Source organism: Scomber japonicus, chromosome 14, assembly GCF_027409825.1.
Source record: "Scomber japonicus isolate fScoJap1 chromosome 14, fScoJap1.pri, whole genome shotgun sequence".
Classification (NCBI taxonomy): domain Eukaryota; kingdom Metazoa; phylum Chordata; class Actinopteri; order Scombriformes; family Scombridae; genus Scomber; species Scomber japonicus.
Window position 1 is genome coordinate 6,890,104 of NC_070591.1, and position 27,946 is coordinate 6,918,049.

Sequence of the window (27,946 nt, forward strand, 5' to 3'; positions counted from 1 at the left end):
AGTAAGACAGTACAGAGCTTTTCACCACTAGCAGTTTATCAATGGATGGACAAGGAAAAACAATGGTGCACAAAATATAACTGTTAACTATTTTAGCCTTTTGGACTTGCCTTAAAAGTGTGTTTTTGTATGAGTATAACAGAAAAGAGGAAAACAGAAAGATTTGGCCCATCATATTTCTCTTAAAAAGATGATTAATGAAATGTCAATAATGTACTTTCACAAAATGTTATACAATAAAAACAGAGAGAAACATTTCATGATTATTTCCATTCAAGGATTTTTATTCCATATTCATTACAAGTAAAAAAAAATCTGCAACAAACAATCTGATACACTCAGAGACAATAACATAAATCATAGCTGCTGTTGTTACTGTAATTTGGATGCAAAACTTTCAATTGTGAATGTTTTTTAAATTGGAAAAAGCCACATGAATTCAGACATATTTAAAGGCTAATAAGGTGTAATTACAAAAATAAAAAAACTGGGTGTGAATGTGCTTGAATGTGTCTGTACTTGAGAGAAACACAGAAAGAAAATCTACAGTATTCCTCTGCAGTAAACTAGAGACTGGAAACATCACCATGACATCTTCTTGTGATCCCTGCAATGCATGCTGGGACACATTTCACCGCCTTACTCCTTCCCAAAAGACTAAAAAAAAACAAAAAAAACATGTTATCTGCAGACAGGACTGACCCCATTGACTTGTTATCTGCAGCCAGCGTCCCTGCAGAGTTTCTGTATTTTTGGTCACAGTTGAATGACAGCCTTTTTCTTCTGGTTACGCTGCACGGTCTCCATGGTAACTGTGGCTTCATAGAGAGGGACGGCCTCCTCGGGTTGAGGTCTGGAGAGACATTTTGTAAACAGATTGTAACATTTGATTAATTTAAACTACAGTTTGACTATGACAAGTTAAAATGATACTTCTATAAACGACTGTGAGCTTTAAAGGACTAGTTCACAATTTTTCAAGCTGTCTCCTGTGCAGAAATGTATTTAAAAGTTTATCTGAAGCTAATATGAAGCTTCAGCCGTCCAAAATGAGTCAAATCAAGTCTTCTATGTTTCAACGTTACAGTGTTTTTAGAGCCAAAGTCTTTGTTACTATACTTCCACCACAGCTCAACAGGGAAACACACTAAGAGTGAATTTGATGTTAAAAAGACTGTAAATGTGTCAGATATCACTTGATATGACTAACTCAGACTGATGAAGCTGAATAGAAGCTTCACATCTACTTTTAAATGACTGTGTGGATTTTGTCCTCCATCACTTTAACATTGAAAGCACATTTGAAGATCTTTTAATAGTCAGTATGAACAGGAGGAATGATTAAAGCCAAGAAAACCTCTTTCACTGTTCATATGGACACTATGACTGAACCTATCCTGTAAGTTTTAAAAACATCACATCATCAAATTGTAGGATTTGGTGGCACTGTAGGGCATTAAAACAAGGACATGCACCTTTAAACTGATGACTAAGAGCAAGGAAAAGAGAAAATATGAACACTTTAAAACGACTTAAATGTATAACCGCATTTGTCTTGTTTATACGGAAGGTTTTGTATGAGTTTTAAAACCATTAAGCAACTATAGGAGCTTCAAATTAATGATAAAACAACACAAGATAGAAATTTATATCAAGTCTAAAAACATTATAGCCCATTCTAAGTAGCACAGATCTGTGTTTGAATTACCTGAGCACTCCTGTTGACATCTTCTCCACAATATCCTTCAGAATATCTGACACAAGGATGTTAAAGACCACACAAAGACCTCCTGTTGTCCTCGAGTCAAGGAAGGAAGGGAGGGAGGATGAAGGAAGGAAAGGAGGGAGGAAGGAGAGAAGGAAGAAGGAAGGAAAGGAGGGAGGAAAAAAGGAAGGAGGGAGGAAAGAAAGAGAGAAGGTGGGAAGGAAGGAGATGGGAGGGAGGAAAGAAAGAGAAGGAGGTAAGGAAGGAAAGGAGGGAGGGGTAAAAGTTAAGATTAACGGCCGTTATCAAAGGATACGGAGATATCGTCCTTGCTGGGCCGACGAAGCCGTCCACACTTCAGGGTTGAGGAAAGACACGGACGCTGATTTTAAGTAGAGTAATCTGCAGTCTGGAGGATCCAACTGTAAAATAACATAAAGAGACAGAGAGATGATAAACTGATCTATATTTATACTTTTAATTGAATTAACATTTAATTCTGACCATTTAGACACTTTGCAGTCACAGGAATTACAGAAATGTTGCATCAGATTTAAACATTTCCAAAAGGACTGAACATGTGATCAATAATTAATAATAAAAATCATTAGTTTCCCACTTGATTTTTCCAAAATGTGTTTGTTTTTTTTAGCAATTATTACTACTAAATTAAAATAATTAGGGCAATATAACAGGGAATATGCATGTTCGGACAAGTCAAAATAATGATTCAGTAAGTCTAAAATTTGATTTAATAAGTCAAAATTATACATATTAATTCAATTATGAGACACTTTCAAAAAACAACACTACAATCGTTATCGTATTGAATTTATTTTATAACTGGAGATTTTTGAAAGTGATTTTTATGTTTGATGCTGACTCACTTGAAGGCCTTGGTGCGATGTGACCCAGTGCCCCCCCACTCCCAACACGCTGATGATGTCATGCTTGTGTGGGAGGAGCTTCATCTCGTCCCCTCCCTCGTCCTCTTGCAGACGCGCTGCACACAAACACGCAGACATGTTTGACTTCCTGTTCAGCAGTAAAGTTGAAATCTTAACGAGTTGAAGTGAATATAAAGCTTTTACCTCCTGAGTCTATCACTATATCGATCCCCAGTCCTCCTGTCTCCTCTAAAACCAGCGGCAGCAGGTCTGATGGGTCCTTGTAGACCGGGATCACCCTCGCTGCACACACAAACACACAACCACATAATATCATGAGTCATTCTGATTTATAATATAGTTAAAAGTTGAAAAAATTGACTATGTATATCATGTTTGAAATTCTATTAAAAAAAAGATATTCCTTTATTAATCCCACCGTGGGGAAATCTACAGTATTTCAGCAGAAAGTAGAGAGCAAAAATAGAATAAAAAATAATAAGAAGAATAAATAATAAGAAATAAAATACAATAGTAGCAAAAAAATATAATTTAAAAAATAATTAAATTATGTACAAGAGTAATAGTGATGTTGAATGATAATATACGTTCTTGTAACACCAAATAATCTCATCATAAACTCATAAATTAAATTTTGAATTAAAGTTTTGATATTATCCACATGGTGGCAGCTTCTTTTTTAACATTTAAAGGTTAACTTTTCCTCTTCCAATATTTACTTAAAATGAGTGAAAATAAGTTGTATTATGGGGTTACACTACTTTAATTTAACCAGTCTCTTCACTTTTCCCTCTTTTTGAATTTAAAATGAGTAAAATATACTGTAACAATTTAAATCTGTACTATAAATATTTACTTTCACTAAATTCTATATTAATTGTTATTTGGTTACATCACTGGGTAACAAATAATCACATTACTTATGTACAATAAACAAATGTCATCACTCTATTCACAAGATGCATCAAATTAAATGATTAAATAAATAAACTAGTAAATAAGAGAGATTCTGACCAAAAACATTATTACAGCAGTAAACATAAACCAAACAGACAAATACAGCTGTCACACACTCCATTAATAAGTTAAGTTAATATGCAATACAACATCAAGGGCAAAAAATGAGTTGAGCTGAAGGCGGAGGGCTGCAACACAAGGACGACGCATATCAGTAATCATAGTTAAACAAGTGCAATGTGCTGCAGGAGGGAAGGAAGCAAGCATGCAAGACAGTCAGAAAGACAGAGGAGATCTCACCAACTAGAGGATCCTGAACACCTGAGGAACATATGAAGAGGAAGAGAGAGGGAATATTGAAGAAGGAAGGAAGGAAAAGTAGTAAAGATTTAAAAGAAGAATAAATTAAGTGATTTCTTAGAGAATGGATTTAAAGACAGTGTAAAGCGAATTCAGACATTTTCTTCTAAACACATTAAATAGGTCATAAATGTATTTCTAAAAAAGGTGTAAAAAGCATTTCAACCATTTAGATTTGAATTGTGGAGCTAGGCTTCACAAACTGTGTTTCAAGATTTCTGTGTTCAGGATTTAGTGATTAGCATAAACCCGCCCCTGCTGCTGTAGAGGTATAAATACATTCAGCACACACTACTACTACTACTACAGTCTACTGTTAGCCAGTTAGCTGAGTTAGCCGCCGAGCTAGCCGCTGAGCTAGCCGTCAAGCTAGCAGCTGAGCTAGCAGCAGAAAGCTCTCAGACATAGCCTCCATGTTTCTGGTAGAGGTGGTGACTTTGATTGACAGGTGACACTTGGTAGGGGGCGGGGTTTCAGTGTTTGGTAGCAGAGAAAGAGGCTGATTTTTACACAACTTTGAAGCCTAATTTCATATATATGGCGATTTTTTTAATCATTCAAATTTGGCAGGGTGGTTAACAACACACTTTTGTGTGGTATGTCAAACTCAGAACACATATTTATTCTTACTTTACACGGACTTTAAGGACATTGAGATTGGGTTTAAAGCATTATATTCCAGATGCTGTTATGGATTTTTTTTTAAAGTGAGTAAAAGTGAGTTGACACCATCAGTACAGACCTACACTCGGCCGAAGCTGCTCCAGGAATGTGTGTTGTTGCTGTGAGTGTGACGTCGTCAAAACCTTAACTCCATGGTAACAAGCCAGCTGGATGCACATCAGGCCAAAAGACTGAGGAGAGGAGAAAAGACGCAGTTTTTTGAGGTATTTACTGTCTTAAATCGTCATGAAAGAAAGAAAACATGCAGCAGAATATCCCCTGATACAGTCACGGATGATATTTAAGATTGTTTTTGTTTTTTTTACGTACACTGGCGCCGTCCAGAACCAGGAGTGTGTGTCCAGCTGCCATGCGAGCGTGTGTGTGTAGAGCGGTGTAAGCACAGAGTCCGTCACGCAGCGCTCCGGCAACACTCACTGAGCTGAGCTTCTCCGGCTTCTGAACTGGAGAACAGACACAGAAACACACACAGAATATGTTTTATTACTTTCTTTTTTATTCTTTTTATCTTTGATTTGATTTTTTAGCTGTTGTTTGAAGGAAGGAAGTGAGGAAAGAAGGAAGGGAGGAAGGAAGGAAGTGAGGATAGAAGGAAGGGAGGAATAGAATAGAATAGAAAGTCTTTATTGTCATTGTACAAAAGGACAATGAAATTGAGAAGGAAGGAAGGACAGGAGGAATGAAGGAAAGGAGGAAGGAAGGAAAGGAGTAAGGAGGGAGGAAGGAAGGAAGGAAAGAAGGAAGGAGGGAGGAAAAGAGGAAGGAAGTAAGATGAGGAGGGCAGTAAGAAGAGAAGGAAGAGAGGAAGGAAGGAAGGAAGGAAGGACAGGAGGAATGAAGGAAGGAAGGAAAATTAAATCAGCCAGAAAGTCCAGGTGAAAGAGTCGGAGGGATGAGGAGGGGATGGGGGGAGGAGGGGGGGTCGCGTCAAATTCGATTCTTTCACGCCGTCAGAAGGAAGGAAGGAAGGAAGGAAGGAAGGAAGGAAGGACAGGAGGAATTAAGGAAGGAATGAGGAAGGGAGGAATGAGGAAGGGAAGAAGGAAAGAAGTAAGGAGGGAGGAAGGAGAGGAGGAAGGAAGGAGGGAGGAAAAGAGGAAGGAAGTAAAGAGAAGGAAGGGAGGAAGGACGGAAGTGAGGAAAGAAGGAAGGGAGGAAAGGAGTAAGGAGGGAGGAAGGAAGTATGGAGAGAAGGAAAGAAGGAAGGGAGGAAGGAAAGGAGGAGGTGAGGAAAGAAGGAAGGACACGAGGAAGGAAGGAAAGGAGGAATGATGAAGGAAGGAAGGGAGGGAGGAAAAGAGGAAGCGACGGTTACTGATGCCTTGATGATAAGTTACTATTCATGATGAAATTCCCTTTTATTAACCTGCCGACCACATAACGCACGCTGTAATCAATTCCTCTCCTGTCCCGCCGGCTTCAGAATGAAATCAGCCAGAAACTCCAGGTGAAAGAGTCGGAGAGGGGATGAGGGGGGGTGGGGGGAGGAGTCGCGGCAATTTCGGTGCTTTTATTCGATTCTTTCACGCCGTCAGACCGTTTGATTTGAACTTTGAAGTGTATGAGGTGCAGATGAAAGGTGGTGGGAGAGCTTTCACTTAAAGAGAAACACTTTGCCTCACTTCTTCGGGGGGCAGAGAGAGATGAGAGGGATTTGACCTGAACTGCCTTTTCTTTTTTTTTCTTCTCCTTCTTCTTCTTCTTCGTGAGCTGACGTTATCACTCTGAAGCGAAAGTGGGATTTTGTAAAAAGAAGTCACAAAGGCGTCAAGCTGTGACTCTCAGGAGTGTGACTTTGATCATTAGGGAAGAGTTCCTGCATGTTGTTGGACTGGATTGTGAGACTTTGTGTTTGATGATAAAGGAAACTGCTCATTATAGGAATTAAGTGCTTATAATGTAACCCCAGGTGTGTGTGTGTGTGTGTGTGTGTGTGTGTGTGTGTGTGTGTGCCTGTGTGTGTGCGTATGCGTATGTGTGTCTGTGTGTGTGTGTGTATGTGTGTGTGAGTGCATCTGTGCCTGTGTGTGTGTGTCTGTGTGTGTGAGTGCGTGCCTGTGTGTCTATGTGTGTTTGTGTGTATGAGTCTATACGTGTGTGTGTGTGTGTGTGTGTGTGTGTGTGTGTGTGTGTGTGTGTGTGTATGCGCATATGTCTGTGTGTACCTGTGTGTACCTGTGTGTGTGTGTGTGTGTGTGTGTGTGTGTGTGTGTGTATTTTACCTATATAGTGTTCATCCACATCAATGGTATCACAGAGTCCAGAGCAGGGAGAATCCAAAGGAAGAATACCTGCAATGTATAATGCATTAGTGGTGCTAGCTGCCGAGTTAGCCGCCGAGCTAGCCACAGAAAGCTCTCAGACGTAGCGTCCATGTTTCTGGTAGAGGTGGTGACTTTGATTGACAGGTGACACTTGGTAGGGGGCGGGGTTTCAGCGAACTCGGCGGCCACGCCCACAGCGTTTGGTAGCAGAGAAAGAGACTGATTTTTACACAACTTTGAAGCCTAATTTCATATATTTGGCGATTTTTGGTGGTGATATGAACACTATTAAAATGCAATAACACTAGAAATGCAGCAATCAATCAATCAATCAATCAACAACAACAAAAAATAGTCTCATAATCATTTGTGTCTTTTTTTTTAAGGAAAAAATATCCAAATTGTCTGATACCAGCTTCTAAAATATGATATTGATATGATTTTTTTAGTCCTCTATGACAGTAAACTGATATTGAAACTGAATTTTCTTGGGTTTTGGGAAGCAGTGGTTGATTATTTTTTTTAACACTTTCTTACATTTTATGGCTCAAATGACTCATTAATGGAGAAAATATTCTACAGATTAACTGGCAATGAAAATAATCCTTAGTTGCAACCCTACATAACACATATGTTACAATATTAAGTATTATTATCCTCGTTATTCTTTTTATTATTTCATTAAGGATTCATCTGCTGATTATAATATATCAATTAATTAATCACATTAATACAATTCCCCCAAAACTGGAGATAAATGTCCGTCACAGTTTCCTAAAACTAAGATGATGTCATCAAATTGCCTTTTTTTTTAATTCAACCAACAATCCAAATTTAATTTATTATCACATGAGACGAAGAAAAGCAGCAAATCCTCACAAAGTTGGAGAATATTTGACAGTTTTACTTTAAAAATGATTCATTGATTATCTAAATAGTTGCAGATGATTTTTTCTACTAACTGACTAATCGATCCATCTCCACAAAAACTGAACTTAATCCTGTTTTATTGACTCAAGTATATTATTTTTAGAGTTAGAGTTAACAATGTAACAGATTTGGGTGAAATTAACCTCATTAATTAAAACATAGGAAAGGTGAATCACAATATCTCGATCTGGTAATTGTGTTAGAATAGAATAATTCAATAATTGGCAATAAATGACAATAATGAGTAATCACCCAGTTGTAGTTACAGATATTAGACTTTAATCATTCATCATGTTTTATTACATAATTCAGAAGTTCAGATAATTAAATGTTTCCTACCTACAACCTCGTCCTCCGGCTGGAAGAAGGCGACATCTGGACCCACTGAGGGAAAAAACACAAACCAGGTAAACTACTCACTACTCACTACTAAATCACTACTAATCCTCATCAAGCATCACGGAGCACGAGTGTTAACTGTACTCGTGTGTTTACAACCTTGCAGGACGACGCCGGCCACCTCTCTGCCGACAGGAATGAAGTCTCTCTGGAACCCCAAATCATCGAGCAGCTGGAGAGAAAGACAGAGGAGCATTTCAGAGTTATTTAATACAGTGACTTTAATTTGCATAGAGAATTGAATTAATACTGACATAATATAACTGTGTGGAAACAAGCAGCCTTTATCCCTCCTGTTGTACTCGAGCCAAGGAAGGAAGGGAGGAAGGGAGGGAGAAGGAAGGAATGGAGGAAGGAAGGGAGAAAGAAAGAAGGAAGGGAGGGAGGGAGGGAGAAGGAAGGAATGGAGGAAGGAAGGGAGAAAGAAAGAAGGGAGGGAGGGAGGGAGGGAGGGAGGGAGGAAGGAAGGAAAGGAGGAAGGAAGGTAGGAGGGAGGGAGGAAAGGAAAGGAAGGAAGGAAGGAAGGAAGGAAGGAAGGGAAGATGGTGGGGGAAGGAAAGAAAGAGAGAAGGAAGGAAGAAGGGAAGAAGGAAGGGAGGAAGGAAGGAGGGAGGGAGGGAGGGAGGGAGGGGGGGGAGAAAGGAAGGAAGGAAGGACAGAAGGAAGAGAGGAAGGAAAGGAAGGAAGGAAGGAAGGAAGGGAAGGAAGGAAGGGAGGAAAGAAGGAACAGTCAAAACAGACGGGGTCAATTTGACCCGGGAGGACGACACAAAGTTTAAACTGTGGGTAAAGTGTAAGGATGTAACAGTGAGCTTTGTAATAACCTTTATTTATATACAGTGTAATTACTAAATATAATAAGTTCAATGCAATCAAACAAATAGAGAAACAATGAATAAAACTCTAATGGCTGATAATGGATCAAAGGTAAACAAAAAAAAAAGTTTATTTATGTATTTGACCTCTCAGAAATATAACAATGCACTTTTAATGTTTGATAAATATTAATATTGAATAATATATTTTTATATTTAAAAATACTACGATACAGACATTAATCATATTTGTATGTGCAATGGTTAATTTTAAGTAAATGTGAATGTTTTGGGTTTACTTTAGGCTCTTGCTGCATATTATTGTGCGTATCTGATTTAGTGTCAGTCTTCATATGTTTGCACTGATAACTACAACATAACTAATTAATTTAAACATGGAGTTCAGGAGGCAGCTAATTTTCATTAGATTATTATTAGATTTTGTTACTAGATTAGATTATAGGTGTGTGCTTATTATTTGAGTTATATATTGACTGTTATTATTTGTATCAATAAAAAACAAAGGGATGTTTTTTTCTTTACCGTGACAGTCAGTAAATTGAACAACATGATTTCAGTTCATATTTCAAAACCATCTAACACAGGGCTGTCAAACATGCGGCCCGTGGGCCAGAACCGGCCCACTGAGAGGTCCAACCCGGCCCAGTTTCCTTCTTCCTCTTTTCATTCCTTCCGTGTGTCCTTCCTACCTTTCTTCCTCCCTTCCTCCCTGTCTTCTTTTCCTTCCTTCCTTCCTTCCATCTGTCCTTCTTCCATTCCTTCCATCTGTCCTTCCTACCTTTCTTCCTCCCTTCCTCCTTGTCTTCTTTTCCTTCCTTCCTTCCTCCCTATATTCTATTCCTTCTCCTCCTTCCTTTCCTTCCTTCCTCCCTTCTTTCCTTCCTTCCTCCCTTTCTTCTGTCTGTCCTTCCTACCTTTCGTCCCTCCTTCCTTCCTTCTTTCCCTCCATCTCTTTAATGATCCGGCCCACATGAGATCAAATTGGGCTGTATGTGGCCCTTGTATGAAAAGGAGTTTGACATCTCTGATCTAACACATAACATTTGATTGAACTGTTGTTGTTACCTTGAGGTCCAGAGCGCTGAGTCCACACGCCTTCACCTGAACTCTGACCTGATGACTCTCTAAAACCTCAGGGAGAGTCTGGAGAGGAAAACACACAGGCTAACTTCAGCTGAGGAGTCAATTCTCAATCAATTACCATAACTAACAGAATAGATGTGCATGCAAAAAGACACATAACAGATATAAAACAGATGAAACTACATGAGACAATTTCCAAAGCTTTCCAATCACACTGTATTTATTTTAAGTCCCTCTATTTAGCAAATAAGCATATAAAGAATATTAACTATAAGGCACTTTAATGTGGTTGTAAGAAGATATAAAGGCATATTTTAAGTGTTTATTAATGTAAAGTACTTATCAGCACTTATAACTTCTCATGTGAAGATATGTTATAGCTGGTATTACAACTGTGTTTTGCTATATTGTCATTCATTCCTCCACATATATGAGTTATACTTGTTCACAGCCACATTATACTGTATTTTAACTATTTAATAAATGTTTGTATACTGTATAGAAGTACCAAGGTGTTATCATATTTCCTATGTCTAAAGTAGAGGGCTGAAAGGTATAATTTTTTAAGCTGTGGAGCTGCACTAATTAAAGAAATCTAATTAAAGAGAGAAAGCAGTGACATTATTAGCAGTAGTGTCCTGATAGTAATAACACACACGTGCATCCTTCACACACTGGTTTTAATTCATAATACTATTAATTATGGACATATAATGAACAGGAAACAACATGCAAACTCACCGTTTCCTGAATAATGAACTTGGTCTCAGCATCACTCACACCTGCTTTGCAATATAATCCTTTCATGCTGTAAGTTTCTGTAGAGACAGTTAGAAGATCTGAGATATAAAGTAGAATAAATCCAGTTCATAGATGAGCTGTGTGGTCTTCGTTCATGGAGATGACAGTCAGCTGACCGCCTCTTCTTCTTCTTCTTCTCTTGTTTACATTTTTTGCTGTTAAACGAGCGCAACACTGCCAACTAATGGATGATATGTGTTACTACATCATGCAACTATAACACAAACAGCTATACAACTATACATACTACACAAATATTTAGATATCTGTCATATGAAATAAATATTTAAATTAAAATGTCAAACTCTCTGGATGACATCTCTCTCATATGTCTCAATCATATTTACTCCTCTTCCCTCAGTATGTGTAATAAAGAGTACCTAACCTTTAAGATTTTGCTCAGGATGGTTTTTTCCTCATTTTTAATATTTAACATGTTACTGAATACATATATTGCAGTTTTTAACTCTTTGAAATCAATATATTTGTTTATATTTAGTAAATAAATCATGATGTGGGCTTATTTAGAGCACACATGAGCTTAAATGGAGTCACAGTACCAATTAAACTCACTTTATTCATCAAATATCTTTATTTTATATTCCAAAATCTATATGAACTAATGAATACATTTTACAATGAGAGATAAATGTTGCTTTATAAGAAATGATCTCCCTTATAAATCATGTCAGTATCCATGACAACACAGCTGAGTTTAGATTTTGGTGCTTAATGGGAACATTTACCCTAACAGCTGATCTTAGATCTTAGGAAGGAAGGACATATGGAGGGAACATTTACCCTAACAGATGAACACATTGGTTAGAAAATTAGTAAAGGAATCAAATGTAATAAGTTACATTACTTTGATTAAGTAATTGAAATAGTAATATTACTTATTACATTTTAAATAGAGTAACTAGACGACCTTTCATTTTTCACATGTACTAAATCACCCATATCCCTTCATATTTCATTTAAAATGTAGGTGGGTACAAAAAAAAGGAAAATAAATGTGAACTAAAATTTTTGAATAAATATAATCCACTTTTGCAATGAAAAATGATTTTTAACCAATTTTATATAATTTGTCAAAACATATCTAGAAAAAATGGTTGTTTTTACTGTATGTTCTGGTGGATAAAATGTTTAATGTTCATCATTCTTTTGTGGTTACACCATTTGACATTTCACATTTAGTCTTACTTTGGGTGTTGTTTTTTAATGGTGCAAATGAACATTTTAACAAACTTGATGCATGTTTTTAAAATTATATTTTTTAAAGATATGTTTGACTTCATCTTTCCATCCCTTATTAGTCACTAACCCTGGTGTGTTTACATATCACAGCCGACAGGAGCGCTGTTAATCCATCACAAAGTCCCTGCAAGCTCACCCTACCCAAATCATCGCGAGATTACACCAACACCTCATTATATCATTATATCTCCCTTAGACATCTCGCGATACTTCAGGCGGTAGCGTTACCCCCATTTTCCAACTGTCCCTCAGTCGGTCAGAGGAGCACCACCACCACCACCGGAAAGACGGTTTACGGTGATAAAAAAAAAAAAACGGGGATTTACACCATTATATTGGCTGCTTGAACACAGAGGGAGATACTTAACCTGGCATTTGACTATGGGATGCGAACTATGAGGTAAGAGCCGTGTGTTTTAGGTGAATGTGTGTGTGTGATGTGGAAGAATGACGTTAGCTTCTCACTGGTTAGCCTGCATGCTAACTGCTAGCACGGCAAGGTTTATCTTTTTTAATGTGTAACCCCTGGCAACAACTGTCTGACCTTAACTGTAACAGCAGCCAACCTAGTAAGGGGTGTGGTATTATTATTACAATGCAACACGACTTATAGGATAAAATATATGAGGTGATATTGCAGTGCAGTCACTTAGTAACTAGTTAGCTGGTGTTGCTAATGTTAAATCACTGCATCTGTCTGTGACTCTAAGGTTTTTTGGAGGGTTTTAAATTTTATTTTGTGGTATTGATACTGATAATGCTCGGGTAAAGGCAGGGATACTTGCAGCAGTGTGGAGCCCGAAACCTGATGTTTGTAGTGCACAGCTGGTCATATATATGCAGCAGCTGTAATCCTGTGACCGGTGTTTCAGGTTAAAGTGTGACCGTGTTACTGGTGACTTTCAGCTTGAGTGACTGCAAGAAACCAATCACTTTATTGTCATTGTATAGCACAACAAAATTACTTCCAGAGGTGCATTTAAAACCCAATACATATACATTGATACAGCTTACATAAAGAATAAAGCGGATTAATCATGTAAAAAAAATGACAATATAGCAATGATGCCAGGCTCAGTAGTAGCATAGGTTATTATTAGATTAGATTAGATTGTACTTCATTAATCCCTCAAAGGGGAATTCACTTGTAACAGCCGCAAGACAGAGGCAAAAAGATCAAATAGATGTGTAATATACACTACAGGAAAGAAAGTGGGCATCCACAACTAATAGAAACCCTTAAACATATATACAATAGACAAACACACAATCAAAAACGAGTGCTAACCGAGCTAAACGAGTGCTAAATGTAAAACAATGCCTGAAAGTAAAGTGACCTGAATATAGATATTATTGCACATGATAAACAGTTTGTTAAATATAAATATATATGGTGAGTAGTGGTGTAATTGAGAAAAGAAACTACAACATGTTCAGGCTGTGCAGGTGTGGTTGAGTCTGACAGCGCTTGATTATTATTTTTGCATAATGTAGTAAAGAGTGAATTACACATAACTAGTTTAGCTTGTGTTGTAGCTGTTTAAATACACCAACACATCACCTACAGTAGTAGACGTCCAGTTCTTGCAGCAGTGTGGAGGGTTTGTCTCAAGTTAGCCCCGAAACCTGATGTTTTTACTTCACAGCTGGTCATATATGTGCAGCAGCTGTAATCCTGTGGCTGCTGGTGTTTCGGGTTAAAGTGTGACCGTGTTACTTGGTGACTTTCAGCCTGAGTGACAGCAAGAAACCAAACACTTTATTGTTATTGTGGCACCCCCACTATCTGGAACAAACTCCCAGAAAACATCAGGTCTGCCTTTAAATCAACATTGAAGACTTTCATGTTTGCTGCTGCCTTTTATTATATCTATTCAGTCTGTTTTAGCTCTTGTTTCAACTGCTTTATCCCCTTTTCTGCTTTTTTTCTTTTTATATTATAGCTGTTTTAATTCTTTCTCTTGTTCTTTAAAAAAAAAAAGTATGAATTAGCTTATTTATGTTCTGCTCTTGCACTATATGTAAAGCACTTGAGTTGAGTTGAATTGAGTTGCCCTGCTGAAATGTGCTATACAAATAAATTTGTCTTGCCCAGAGGTGCATTTAAATACAAAAAAAAATCACTATATTGCAATGATGCCAGGCTCAGTAGTAGGATAGGTTATTATGATTACTGCATATGTAGTAAAGAGTGAATTACACATTACCGGTATAGCTTGTGTTGCAGCTCTTTGAAACACAAACACCACACCTACAGTAGATGCCCCTCCTAAAAAGCTTTATCAAATGTTTCACTTTAATCTCTCCACAAACTGTGTCTGACTTTATAGTAAAATATCTGTTCTGCAGACTCATTGCACAACCTCATGTTACCTTTGCTGCTATTTTAAGTGTGCAGTTGTGTGGCTTTATACACTTCCTTTATTTGTGTTTCTGAAACTTTCTTGACGTGTATTTTTAGGAGTGTTAGAGTTTTAGTTGGTAACTTTTATTTTATGGGTTTATGTGTGGGTACTGAGACATGACAATGAAATATTCTTGACTCAATACTTAACTGTGTTTATTATCTACAGTAACATTTTACAAAGGTTAAATTGTGCTCAGCAAGAAGCATTGACCTCTAATGTTTCCTATAATATGCACTTTGAGTTTCACTATGAATGAAGATTATGAAAATTAAATATATTATTCATAGTATTAGTATTATTCTATTATGTCAAGATTCAGTGTCTCCTCTCAAACAAGCTAACATTTAAATAAGATTTCAGAGCAATGAGTGAAGAAATGTGAATGCTTCTTCTTGGAAACATTATTTAATTTACATACTGTAAAACATAAAAGGGCCGTATGACTATGTATACTGTGTTGAACATTCAACATAAGAGAATTTCAGGCTTTTAGGAGGACACCACTTTGTTTATTATCTACACTTGCAATTTAATTTGAATTGGGCTCAGCATGCAGCATTCACCTCTAACCGTTCCTTATAATGTGTCACTGTGGCTATAACCCATTTTGGGATGTTATACAGTTACCCTTAAAAGGAAAGTGGCTCATATTCAGCCAATTAAGCTGCTTTGTCTCTGTGTACATACTACAAGTAAAGTTTATGACCAGATATTGTGTTGAAGCTGTGTGATCAGCCTACCTTCTTTTCAATGTTTTCTATGTTATTAATGCTGTATTTTGCACTTTTGAGTTTCACAATGAATGAAAGGTGTGGTACAAATTCAATATGTTGTTATTATATGTGTTATTATTATTATTGTTATGACTGCTATACTGTAATCACACTCAGTCTTTACTCTCAAACTAAAAAAAAGATTAATTTCAGAAAAATGAGTGAAGAAATGTAAATGCTTCTTGTTGGAAACACTACTTAGTTTACATACTGTAAAACAAATAAGGACCACACACACACACACACACACACACACACAGATATACAATTATATAGATATATAATACTTTTTTTTTGAAGTTTATACATTTTCAGTTGTGATCATTCAAATTTATGTTTATCACTGAGGTCGTACTAAGTGATGGTAGCGTACTGAGGTGTATTATACTGACTGACGTTCCTAATATTTTGCCCCCTCTCATGTTTGTTAATGTAGTGGACAAAATATTAGGAACACCATTCAATATAAATCACCGTAACCCACCACTATGACCTTAATGATTAACATAAAGTTGAATTATCATAACTGAAGATAATTTAAGTTTTTTTTAGGAGACCAACCACTGTGCTCTGGTCTTCTTTTTAACAACTGCCGTCACTATGGCAACCACGGACGCGGTCACAGTCGCCAGTTACCAGGGTCACTAGTTAAACCAAAACAAAAAAACACTGGTCAAAAACTTAGCCTGCTTTCAAGAGAGGTCAGGTTTTGTGTTTTATTGAAAGGACTTTACTGATTGGCGAAAAGCGGTTTCCATGGTAACGGCAGATGCTAACAGGAAGAATTGGAAAGACTTTCAGCAAAAAAAAAACAACAATATTGTAGCCAGTAAGGTAAAGCACATCCATATCTATTAAGGCCAGACCAATACTGGGTTTATGGGGCAGATAATGATATTAGGTGTACAGAATACTTACATAAATACTTTGTTATAAATATCTATGAATAATAGAAAAATATCGGCACATATCGGACAGCATGTTCACTGTATTCACCAATACCGATATATCTGTGATAGTTCAATATCGGCCAATAATAACAGCCCCTATCTCGATGATATGTTAATACCAGTATGAATAAAATAATACTATTACATAATACTCAAAATGCTTACATGGCCACACCTCTGGTTTTAAAGGAAAGGTTCACAATTGTTTTCAAGTCTGTCTTTAAACAGTAGTCAGGGCATCCATATGAACATTGTAAGAGTTTTTCCTCCTGTTCATACTGACTATTAAAAGATCTTCAAATGTGATGAGAGGCCCAAAATCCATAATTTAAAGGTAGATGTGAAGCTTCTATTCAGCTTCAGCAGTCTGAGTTAGTCATAACAAGTGGTCAAGGTGTATATTAAACACTCAGATGGTGTTTCTGAGAGATTTATATCACCACTGTTTTCCCACAAAGTTCAAAAGTTCAGGGGCGTGACTTTGTGATCCTACCTCAAACGCCCTATAAACCAGAACCACGTACAATAACAATAACACAATCTGCTCCAACATGTCCCCTAAAAACTTCATTCTTTATTGTATTCACACCCAGCAGCCTCGAGCCACAATTCACAATATAATCCCATCAATTAAAAAGAGGGAGGTAGAACATTTCAAATGGGCTCAAATTAACTTGATGGATCAGACAGATTTTAAATACTTACATCGATCAGCCAAAAACATTAAAACCCCCACTGACAGGCGAAGTGAGTAACATTGATTATCTCTTTCAAATGATGCCTATTAGAAGGTAGGATATATAAAGATAAAGATTAAATATATAAGGCAGCAAGTGAACAGTCACTGTGTTGGAAGCAGGAGAAATGAGCCAGTGTAAGAATCTGAGAGACTTTGACAAGAGTCCAAATGATGATGGCTAGGTCAGAGCGTCTCCAAAAAGACAGGTCTTGTGTCTTGTGAAGTCTTGTGAGGAAATTACTGAAAAGGTTCTTGCAGGCAGAGCAGTCAGAGTCCCATACTGACCACTTTTCATCGCCCAAATCACCTTTGATGGGCACTAGAGCGTCAGAACTGGACCGTGGAGCAGTGCAAAAACGAGTCCTGGTCTGATGAATCCTGTTTTCTTTTAAATGAGGTGGACGGTCAGGTGTGTGTGTGTGTGTGTGTGCATCGTTTACCGGGGTATGAGGAGGACCTATATAACGTTAGGCAGGTGGTTTTAATAGATAGGTGGGTAGGTTAGGGTTAGGGCTGTCAATAATAAGTAGCACACAAGCAATAAAAATGATTGGAAATTTAAAAAAAGTAACATTATGTAATAGTTGGTGTTATGAGAATGAGTCCAATATTGATAATAAACAGATTTAAAGTGGAAAGAAATATATATAAACATTGCACGTTTGACCCCAAAGTAATATACCTGAAATAGTACATTGTGCTTCAGCTACAGTAGATACAGTTGTAATCGTGCAAACATGCTAACATGCTAACATTAGCTAGCTGCAGCAGAGGCCAGTGCAGAGATGGGAGGAGGGAGAGGAGCCTGAGGGGAGGATGAGGGGTGATACAGAGAGAGAGAGAGAGAGAGAGAGAGAGAGAGAGAGAGAGAGAGAGAGAGAGAGAGAGAGAGAGAGAGAGAGAGAGAGAGAGAGAGAGAGAGAGAGAGAGAGAGAGAGAGAGAGAGAGAGAGAGAGAGAGAGAGAGAGAGAGAGAGAGAGAGAGAGAGAGAGAGACTGCAGTGGTAATAATTATCTGTGTGTGTGTGTGTGTGTGTGTGTTATAGGGTCCTGTCATTTTTCGAGCCTCACCGTTTGACAGCAGCGTGATAAGAACGTGTTGTATTATTGCGCGTTTCATTTTGGACGGAGAGCAGAGGGTCAGTGTCGGAGCGTGTCGTTAACGTGTGGACGAGAAAGTGTGTGTGTGTGTGTGTGTGTGTGTGTGTGTGTGTGGGAGTATGTAGAGTGAGATAATGCAGATGTGAAGAGGCTGCAGTTATTAATACCAACAACACAGACTCATAGTTACAGTCAACAGATTAAATCCACGTCCTTAAAAATTGATTATCAGTTGAACTTTTGATCCTTTTTTCTCTTCCTTCTATTAAGTCTATTGATTTTTTTTCTTTTAGTCAGATAATTGATTGTCAATTAATCAATCAGACTTTATTATATAGCACTTTTCATACATCGTAATACATAAACATAAAGTGTTAAACTGAGGAAACAGTCATAACTCATGAATCTGCAGTGAGGAAACACCAGAGGAAGGTTAAAAATGAAAAAAGTAAGAATAGACGAAGAAACGAAAAATATCATGAAGAATTAATAAAATTAAAAATTAAAAATAAAGTATACCCAGATAAAATGTTAAAATATTTATAAAAATATAATAAAATTAAAATGTAAATAATTAAGAATACCCAGATAAAAAATAAGAGAATAAAATATAATAAAGAAATAATGAAATATAAATATAAAAAATTAAGAATACCCAAATAAAATAATAAAAGGTAATAGAAGATTAAGAAAATATAATAGAATAAAAATGCCTAAAAAATAAAAGTCAATAAAATACAATAAAATAAAGTCACTACAGAATAAAGTGGGTAAAATCAGAAATATTAGGAGGGGTATTAATTAATAAAAAAAAAAAATAATAATAATGAAAAACACCCATCAGAATTCACCAAAGTCACGAGTGAAATATTTAACGTCTTCAACTTTCTCCTAATAAGTTTGATTGACGTTAATATTAAACGAATCAAATCGAGCATGTCTTTACACTTGCTCGATGAATGAGTCGCTAATTAATTTCCTGTCTATCAAACATTTGTATTCACTAATCACTCATTCATCATTCATCGTCTCTGCTGCTGCAAACTAGAACAATGTCGGGGAACCAGGTTTCTGAAGATCCAGCATTTCTGGGCCCACGTTGATTTTCAGTGCGGCCAAATTTAAATGAAATATGACGTAATGTTAATAAAGAAGTTCACAATATGACAGAAAATAATATAACCACATAAATATGAGAACAAACCAAATATATATGATAACAATAACTAACCAGACACTTCTAGCTGCTGTATTATGCATCTTTTACCCACTTGGTCATTATATTATTCACATTAATCATAATTATTATATAGATTTTGCGAAAGCACCAAAAGTCAAACCTACAATATTGTTGCAGTATATTAGATTTTTATCCATATCATCCAGCCCTGGATTCAAGTTTGATTCAGCATGAAATCAATCAGTCACACTTTACTTGTATAGCTCTTAAATAATGATATTAATAATGATAATAAATAACTTAAATAAATATAAGAAACAGTAACTGAGGAAACACTATCATAACACTATCATAAGTCCCATGAGGTAAAATACAAATGTAAAAATGAAGCATGTCCAAATAAAAGATGACAAAACAAATCTCTGTTTTTTTTATTATTATGTAATATTAAAAGTCAAACTGTCACATTTACTCCCATTATTATCATTATCATTATTATTAGTATTATTGTTCTGTAGTAATTACAGAGCGTTAGTGTCTCTGTAGCAGTTTGTCGTCTCCTGCTTCAGGCTCAATAGTTTGGCATCAACAACATAATCCAATTTTGTTGCATCACTAAAATATTAATAATATCTTTAGCCTGATACTGAGTGTTGTGTAAACTCTAAGGTCAGCTCCATTTTTCTCCTTTTTTAGTTCATTAAAGATGTTTCTTATATATAAAACATGATTTTAAAATGCAGAGGTTTTACGCTGAATGTTTGAGGAGCGACTCGCATCCATCTGAGGATGAAATAATGTGATTTATTATGACTCAAGCATCTGCTTAATTTGATATTTCCTCCGCCAGAAACGGAAACATCCTGATGTCTCTGCTCATATTAAACAGAGCATAAAGGAGCGTGTTCAAGATCGTAAACATGCTGCAGTGTTTATGAACAGCTCAGCTTTTAGTTTTACATTCAGAAGAAATCACTAAATAAATCAGAGGTTGACGCGACTGTTTGAGTGGAAGTGGGAACACCAGGAAAAAGTAAATTATTTCATATCATAGTCATATCTGGAGTTCACTGTTTGTGCAGCACATTTTAACAATAAGGCAGTTCAAAGAAACATAAAATGCATCAAGATAGAAAAGGTAGAAGGATAGAAAAGTTGTACATGCAAAATAAAAAGACATTTAAACTAGATAGATAGATAGATAGATAGATAGATAGATAGATAGATAGATAGAAAGAAAGAAAGAAAGAAAGAAAGAAAGAAAGAAAGAAAGAAAGAAAGAAAGAAGGAAAGAAAGAAAGAAAGAAAGAAAGAAAGAAAGAAGGAAAGAAAAGAAATGGACGTAACATCCGTGACGTCAACCATTGGTTTGTGGACTGTTGCTCGGAAGCCAATAGTTTCGAATCTAGGCAGCGCCAACATGAAAATTTCAGGTGCATGCTGGGAAAAATAAAAACATGTATTCTACTTATATGGGCATGAGGCGGAGCCCTGGGCGGAGCGGGGAGGTTGCTATGGTTGCGAGGGCTGGATCTCGAGGACATTGGGCAATCAACCTGTCAATCAGGACGTAGCCACGCCCTAATGCATACCCTGCTTTATCGTCAAATATAAAATCAGAGAGGCCAAAATGTCCCAAATGAACATCATACTGCATTGAAGAAGGTTTTAAACTAGCGATTGAGACCATAAACACATTTTGAAAACGTTTACTGAGGTTAGAAATCAAGTGAGAAGTTGGTGAATTCTCCATTGACTTGTATAGAGACGGTCAAAACGACGGTAAGAGGCAGATTAAAAAGCAACCTTAAAAACTCAGTAGATATGTAAGAAAATGACGATGTGAAACAGTTAACAGGAAGAAACATATTGCATGTTGTCCAGTTATTTGCGTTGCCCGTTGACTGGTTCCAGCTGTGTCTGCAACCAATGAAAACTGATATAGATGAGCTGTTACTGCTGTAGTATGTTGCACAGAGACAGGAAAAAGAAAAGCAGAAGGGTTCACAGGCGGGTGCTGATTCAGTGTGTTGATCAGAAGTATTTCAGACACTAGTTGCTGTGATGTTTCAGTATTTACAGACCAAACTGATGATGAAGTGCGTTGTGAGGGAAAGATCCTCTAACTTTGCTGCTTTTTCACAAAGTACCAGCATCTTTGTATAATAAAGAGAGACAAATGGCGCTTTTCCACTACACTGTTCCAGCACTGCTCGACTCGGCTCGACACAGTTCCTTGAACGACTTTTCCATTACAAAGAAGTACCTACTCAACGTGGGCGGGGTCGTCATAGCACGGCTCAGCGATACTGCCTTGACTTCATTTTATACGCGACACAAACACATAAACAATGGAGGACATGGAGGCGATGGTGTACTTGCTGCTGTATGTGGCTTTCTGTCACACACAAAGCAAAGAGAATTGAGACGTATGGTTGTAACGCTGTTGCCGGTATTTAAAAATGGCGGGTTTGATTCTTGTGTGGGACGGCTCATGACTCTTCCAGCGACAACTCTTCTGACAAATCAGCGACCGGTAGTCTGTTGACGTCACATTTAGTATCAGCAGAGCAGGTACTAAAAAAGTAGCAGGTACCAGGTACTATCCCTAGTGGAAACACCAAAAAAACCGAGTGAAGTCAAGTCGTGCTGGATCTGTGTAGTGGAAAAGCGCCAAAACATATCTAAAGAAATCACCTCTGGGTTGTTGCTTTGATGTTTCAGTATTTAGAGAGCGAACTGAGCCGATCCACAGCAGCACATGTTGAAGTGTGATGTGGCAGTAACACACAGTATGAGCACAGATCTGAAGCCTAAAAGATTTGCTAACTTTGTTTTTTTTACATTATAATAGAGAACAAAGCTGAGTATAATAAAGAGAGACAAACCTATCTAAAGAAATCACCTGTGGTCCAATTTACAGCACATTAGTCTGTAATGAGAGAAGCAAAATGATATTAAAATAAATAAATATAAATAAATAAATTAAGTCATAATTCAGATGATATTTGCAGGTTTTGAAGTTTTACTGCAGATATCAGGCTGGATGCTTAGAGGAAGGGTTTTTATTGGCTGTCAGCGTTTTTATCATTATCATTCATCAAATCGCTCTGAAAGTGATGCAACGATATCTTTCACCATTGTCAATGTTGTTATAGTTGTGGTGTGGACTCCGCCAGTTATAGTTAAAATGATAGTTCTTGGTGTGGATGGATCTTAAGAGTGTTAAAAAGATGAATAAAATATCCAAAAATCTCTAAATTGGAAATAAAGTTAAGCTAAAACAGAATAAGACTCTCTCTGTACGTTACAGAACGGGAAAATCTGAAATTATAAGAATATTACGAGGCTTCATACGATGATGATCAGCAGCAGACTGAGCATCTGCAGTCGTCCTGAATTCACTCATTCACTCATTCATTCATGATGGACGAGAAAAGAGGAATGTGAGAGGAGAGGGAGGTGGAGGTCAGCGGGAAAATGAGGGGGAGGGACGGAGGAGGGGAGAAACAGAAGAGACTGAACCCTAATCTGAATATCTGTGTGTGTGTGTGTGTGTGTGTGTGTGCGTGTGTGTGTGTGTGTGTGTGTGTGGCTTAGACAGGCATCTGCCACAAGCCTTGATAACAGACCAACCCTCTAATTGTTCAGACTAATCCAACAAATACATTACAACATGTTCACAGAGACACACACACACAATAGAAACAATAGAGTTTATTAGACTTTTATTCTTTAAAATCAATAACTGTGATCCATTTATTGACCTCTGAGTTAAATATTCCTCTGTTAGTCACATGAATTTTAAATAATCTCTTTAATACTTACATTTTTTTTGTCCTGGTTTCTATGTCCCGTTGTTGTTGTTGTTGTTGTCGTCGTCGCCGTCACCGTCACAAAGGATGTAATCCTGTTTGCGGTTCGTTGTCTTCGGTCCAAGATAAAGTGGAAAGCCGGAGCTCGTAAAAAAACAAAAGCGGCTTATTTGTCAGGACCGAATTTTTTGGCAAGCGGACATCTCTGTGGAGTCTGCCAGCGTCAGAAGTTAAAATAAACCTTGCTCCAGTTCCTTTTGGATTTGAACAAAAGGGGGTAACACAGACAGGGGTACTCTTGCCTGTAATTTACCTCCTCGTGAGTCCATTCACAAAATGAGAGAATGAGCCTTTATTAATATTTAAAACTTTAATTTCAGCTGCTGGTTAACCCTTTATTGGGCAAATAATTATATTTGGTAACTTCTGTAAATATCTCAAAATATCCTTCCTTCCTTCCTTCCTTCCTTTCCTTCCATCTGTCCTTCCTCCCTCCCTTCCTTCTTTCCTTCCTCCGTCCTTCCTTCCTTCCTTTCCTTCCTTCCATCTGTTCTTCCTCCCTCCCTCCTTCTCTCCTCCCTTCCTTCTTTCTTCCCTTCCTCCCTCCCTCCTTCTCTCTTTCTTTCCTCCCCTTACCTTCCTTCTTTCCTTCTTTCTTCCGTCCTTCCTTCCTTTCCATCCTCCCTCCTTCCTTCCCTTCCTTCCATCCTTCCATCCTTCCATCCTTCCATCCTTCCATCCTTCCATCCTTCCTCCCTTCCTTTCAATGAGTGTCCTATAAAGGGTTAATACAGTACGTGTCACTAATAAGAGTAATAACTTGATTTCATACAGGAAGCAGCTCAGAGTGCTTTACAACTAAATAAATTACATACAAATGCTTCTTATTAAAAACACCATAAAGCAGGGGTGTCAAACATGCGGCACGTGGGCCAGAACCGGCCCGCCGAGGTATCCAATCCGGCCCACTTTCCTTCCTGTCTGTTTTCATTCCTTCCATCTGTCCGTCCTTCCTTCCTGCCTTCCTTCCTTCCTCCCTTTCTTCCATCTGTCCTTCCCATCTTCTTTTCTTTCCTTCCTGCCTTCCTTCCTTCCTCCCTTTCTTCCATCTGTCCTTCTTCCCTTTCTTTCTTTTTGCCTTCTTTCCTTCCTTCCTTCCTTCCTTCCATCTTTCCTTCCCATCTTCTTTTCTTTCCTTCCTGCCTTCCTTCCTTCCTCCCTTTCTTCCATCTGTCCTTCTTCCCTTTCTTTCTTTTTTCCTTCTTTCCTTCCAATCTTCTTTTCTTTCCTTCCTGCCTTCCTTCCTTCCTCCCTTTCTTCCATCTGTCCTTCTTCCCTTTCTTTCTTTTTTCCTTCTTTCCTTCCTTCCTTCCATCTTTCCTTCCCATCTTCTTTTCTTTCCTTCCTGCCTTCCTTCCTACCTCCCTTTCTTCCATCTGTCCTTCTTCCCTTTCTTTCTTTTTGCCTTCTTTCCTTCCTTCCATCTTTCCTTCCATCTTTCCTTCCAATCTTCTTTTCTTTCCTTCCTGCCTTCCTTCCTCCCTTCCATCTGTCCTTCCTTCTGTCCTTCCTTCCTTCCTCCCTTTCTTTCTTTCTTTTTTCCTTTTTTCCTTTGTTCATTCCTTCCATCTTTCCTTTCTGTCTTGTTTTCCTTCCTTCCTCCCTTTCTTTCTTTCTTTTTTCCTTCTTTCCTTCTTTCGTTCCTTCCATCTTTCCTTTCTGTCTTGTTTTCCTTCCTTCCTTCCTCCCTTTCTTTCTTTTTTCCTTCCTTCCTCCCTTTCTTTCTTATTTCCTTCTTTCCTTCCATCGCTCCTTCCATCTTTTTATTGTTCTGGCCCACATGAGATCAAATTGGCCTGTATGTGGCCCTTGAATGAACATTAGTTTGACACCTCTGGCATAAAGCAATGTTTAAAAAAAGTCATTTTTAACCCTTTACATACTTTTAAGGGTTAAAATCGCCTCATTTTTACATTTAAGAGCTATAAAAACACCATACACACATTTCTTTTAGCCAGATTTATTTTCCAATGTGACCCACAGTATAACACAAAATAACAAAAATGTGCAGCTGATACAAGTTTAACCTGCTGTTTTATTCTTCATAGTCTATAAAAATGTTAATCTGGACCATAAAATAGTGATTAATTGATCTTTTTGATTGATATTAATGAGCGATGGAGCATTTTCGAATGTAAATAGGTATAGAAACTAATGATGAGTCAGAATATGAACAGTATATAAAGGGTTAAACTTCTATATATAGAAATATCAATTTCAATTGTCCCACAGATGAACTCCCTCTTCTGTGATACAGTGAAGTTGCCCACACTAAACTTTTTTTTTTTTTACCCCCCCCCCCCCCCCCACACACACACACACAAACAGTTTTTCTCCATTATTTGATGTCGCTGGTGTTTGAATTTCATTATCAGAGTTAAAAGCTTTGAAATATAAAAAAGTTAGAGGCATTTAAAGAGCAGTTTGTTTCTCTGCTGTCATCCTGAGTTCACAGCAGATTTTACTGTAGCTACCCAACCGCTTCTTTTAGTGTGTGTGTGTCTGTGTGTGTGTGTGTGTGTGTGTGTGTGTGTGAGTGTGAGAAGTCTCTGTTTGTGTAGGGTGGGCTTTGTTCCTCTGACCTAGTTAAGCTGGTTACTTTGTCCTCCCACTCTGAAGATAATGGGACAAACACACACACACACACACACACACACACACACACACACACACACACACACACACACACACACACACCATTCAAAAGGCCAAGGACGATTTTCTACTGAAGAAATAGTCTCAGTAACTGTTTCTGGAAAATAAAGAGGTGTTTTTTTTTTCCTTCCACCTCCAGTAGTTTGTGGTCTTATAAACCTCATGAGACCACGAGGGCAAAAAAATAAAATAAAAAAAGAGAAAATGTGATTAGAAATTTAAGTGAAATGACCCTTTAACTTTAGCTTTCTCCTTTTTATCCTTCAGACTGTGAGCAAGGAATCTGCATTTTTATATTGACATGACATTGAAGAAATAGTCAGCAACACACACACACACACACACACACACACACACACACACATACTCCCTCGCTAAGTCCTTGTCTGTTGCAATGTGTGTCAGACTATTATTATTGTTATGATTATTATGGGATGTCTGCCAGTCTCAGTGATGCAGGGGAGGCACGTCTGGATCAGATTAACATACCTCTACTGGTGCAGGGGTGTCTCTCTCTCTCTCACACACACACACACACACACACACACACACACACACACGTATATATATATGTGTGTGTGTTACTAACTTGTTAAGGTGTGGGTCAGTGTTAAATGTTCTTTTTCTTTTTTTTTACACAAACTTCTCATGTCAGTTATTCTGTCGAGGGCTGCAGCTTACTTTTTATTATTTCTGTTATTATATTATTATGATTACAGTATTTTTTATTTATTATATTTTTTTTTTATATTTTTTTTATTATTAATTTATTATATTTTACATTATTATTTATTTATTATATTTTATATTATTATTTATTTATTATATTTTATTATTTATTTATTATATTTTATATTATTATTTATTTATAATATTTTATATTATTTATTTATTATATTTTATATTATTTATTTATTTTATATTTTATATTATTATTGGATTTTTTTTTTTTTTAAATTTTGTTTATTTGTCATTTTCTCATTTCATATTTTTGTCCATAAAATATCAGAAAATAAAGAAAAATATTTGTTATCACTTCTTGTCACTTCAGCAGTTTAAAATGCAAAGATAAACAGTTTACTATCATTTATTACACAGAAAAGCTTCAGATCCTCATATTTTAGGATGCATTTATGTCTAAAAATGACTATCGATTGGGGAATATAGCTGAGTTGCCAATTCATTAATTAATCAACTAATGATTACAGCTCTAATTCTGTTAAAATAACTAAAGGTTTGTTTTATCACAGCCTAGAGTTGCTGATTTAAGCTTTTGTATCATTTTATCACAATTAAAACCAACCCTTTGCTGGTATAGAGTGATATAAAACTATACCTTTATATGTCACATTTCACATTTTCAGACAAATCAGTCATGTTAAAAACACACATTTCCTCTTTTTTCGTGTCTTTTCTAGTGAATTACTCCCACATTTTTATTTCCTAAGAGAAATGTTGACTCTTAAACACTCCACTGCAGCTTTTTTCCAGCAGACTATGTAAAACTGTTCGCTGTGGTCGACTCCCGGGTGAGAAAGTGTGTAAGAGTGTGCTCAGGCAGTCTGCCCTGCATATATAAAGGTCTGCTGCCCTGTTGACATGCACGAGCACGACTCACACATACATGCGGTCTAGTCTGAATACCAAATGACAGCAGAGTTTTTATAGTTTTAATATAAACTTATTGAAAAAGTTGGGATTTGTGTTACTTTGCGTTCACCCTTAAAGGAACAGTGCGTACGATTTAAAGGCATCTAGCAGCGAGGTTGCAGATTCCAACCAGCTGATAACGCTTCACTCTGCCCTTCCTATGGTGGATGTGTAACTCCCAAAAAATGCCTCCTTCTCTAGAGCCACAGTTTGGTTTGTCCATTATGGGCTACCGTAGTAAAAAAGTAGAATTATACACTAATTAAAACATCCTTATGATTATTATACTCCATTTCTTTCCACTGAATCCTCCTAAATCTTACACTCTGGTCCTTTTCATTGAATTTAAACAAACCTTAAAAGCTCAGAAACAACTCATCTGTGAAGCTCCGAGCTGCAGACTGCTTTAAAAATCTCCAACAGCAGCAG

General features: G+C 37.1%; 2 protein-coding genes across 3 annotated transcripts in view; one reads left to right on the plus strand and one right to left on the minus strand.

Moving 5' to 3' along the window:
- Positions 1 to 222: 222 nt before the first annotated feature.
- cryzl1 (crystallin, zeta (quinone reductase)-like 1) lies at positions 223 to 11,011 on the minus strand. 2 transcript variants are annotated; one of them, XM_053333678.1, is made up of 13 exons: positions 10,868 to 11,011; positions 10,109 to 10,186; positions 8,307 to 8,379; positions 8,148 to 8,192; positions 6,837 to 6,905; positions 4,924 to 5,057; positions 4,673 to 4,784; positions 3,871 to 3,891; positions 2,797 to 2,895; positions 2,593 to 2,708; positions 2,022 to 2,127; positions 1,709 to 1,754; positions 223 to 853 (listed from the first exon to the last, which is right to left on the minus strand). In XM_053333678.1, exons 1-13 carry the CDS (start codon positions 10,931 to 10,933, stop codon positions 757 to 759), a joined length of 1,062 nt encoding a protein of 353 aa, XP_053189653.1. In that variant the 5' UTR covers positions 10,934 to 11,011; the 3' UTR covers positions 223 to 756. The 2 variants fall into 2 exon arrangements, with proteins under 2 accessions (XP_053189653.1, XP_053189654.1); XM_053333679.1 differs by lacking the exon at positions 3,871 to 3,891.
- A 1,441-nt stretch (positions 11,012 to 12,452) lies between these two features.
- Positions 12,453 to 27,946, plus strand: part of itsn1 (intersectin 1 (SH3 domain protein)) — a 65,911-nt gene continuing 50,417 nt past the window's right edge. The window contains exon 1 of the mRNA XM_053333690.1: positions 12,453 to 12,587. The gene's annotated coding sequence lies outside the window, so the exon portion shown is untranslated. The remainder of the gene's footprint in view (positions 12,588 to 27,946) is intronic.

What these genes read in the sequence shown, in the direction of transcription:
- cryzl1 (XM_053333678.1), bottom strand. Translation starts at nt 10,933, where the DNA reads ATGAAAGGATTATATTGCAAAGCAGGTGTGAGTGATGCTGAGACCAAG. An exon ending in TGTGGATGAACACTATATAG is followed by an intron (nt 5,058 to 6,836) that starts GTAAAATACACA and finishes TCTGTTCTCCAG; the next exon opens with TTCAGAAGCCGGAGAAGCTC. An exon ending in TATAGTGATAGACTCAGGAG is followed by an intron (nt 2,709 to 2,796) that starts GTAAAAGCTTTA and finishes GTTTGTGTGCAG; the next exon opens with CGCGTCTGCAAGAGGACGAG.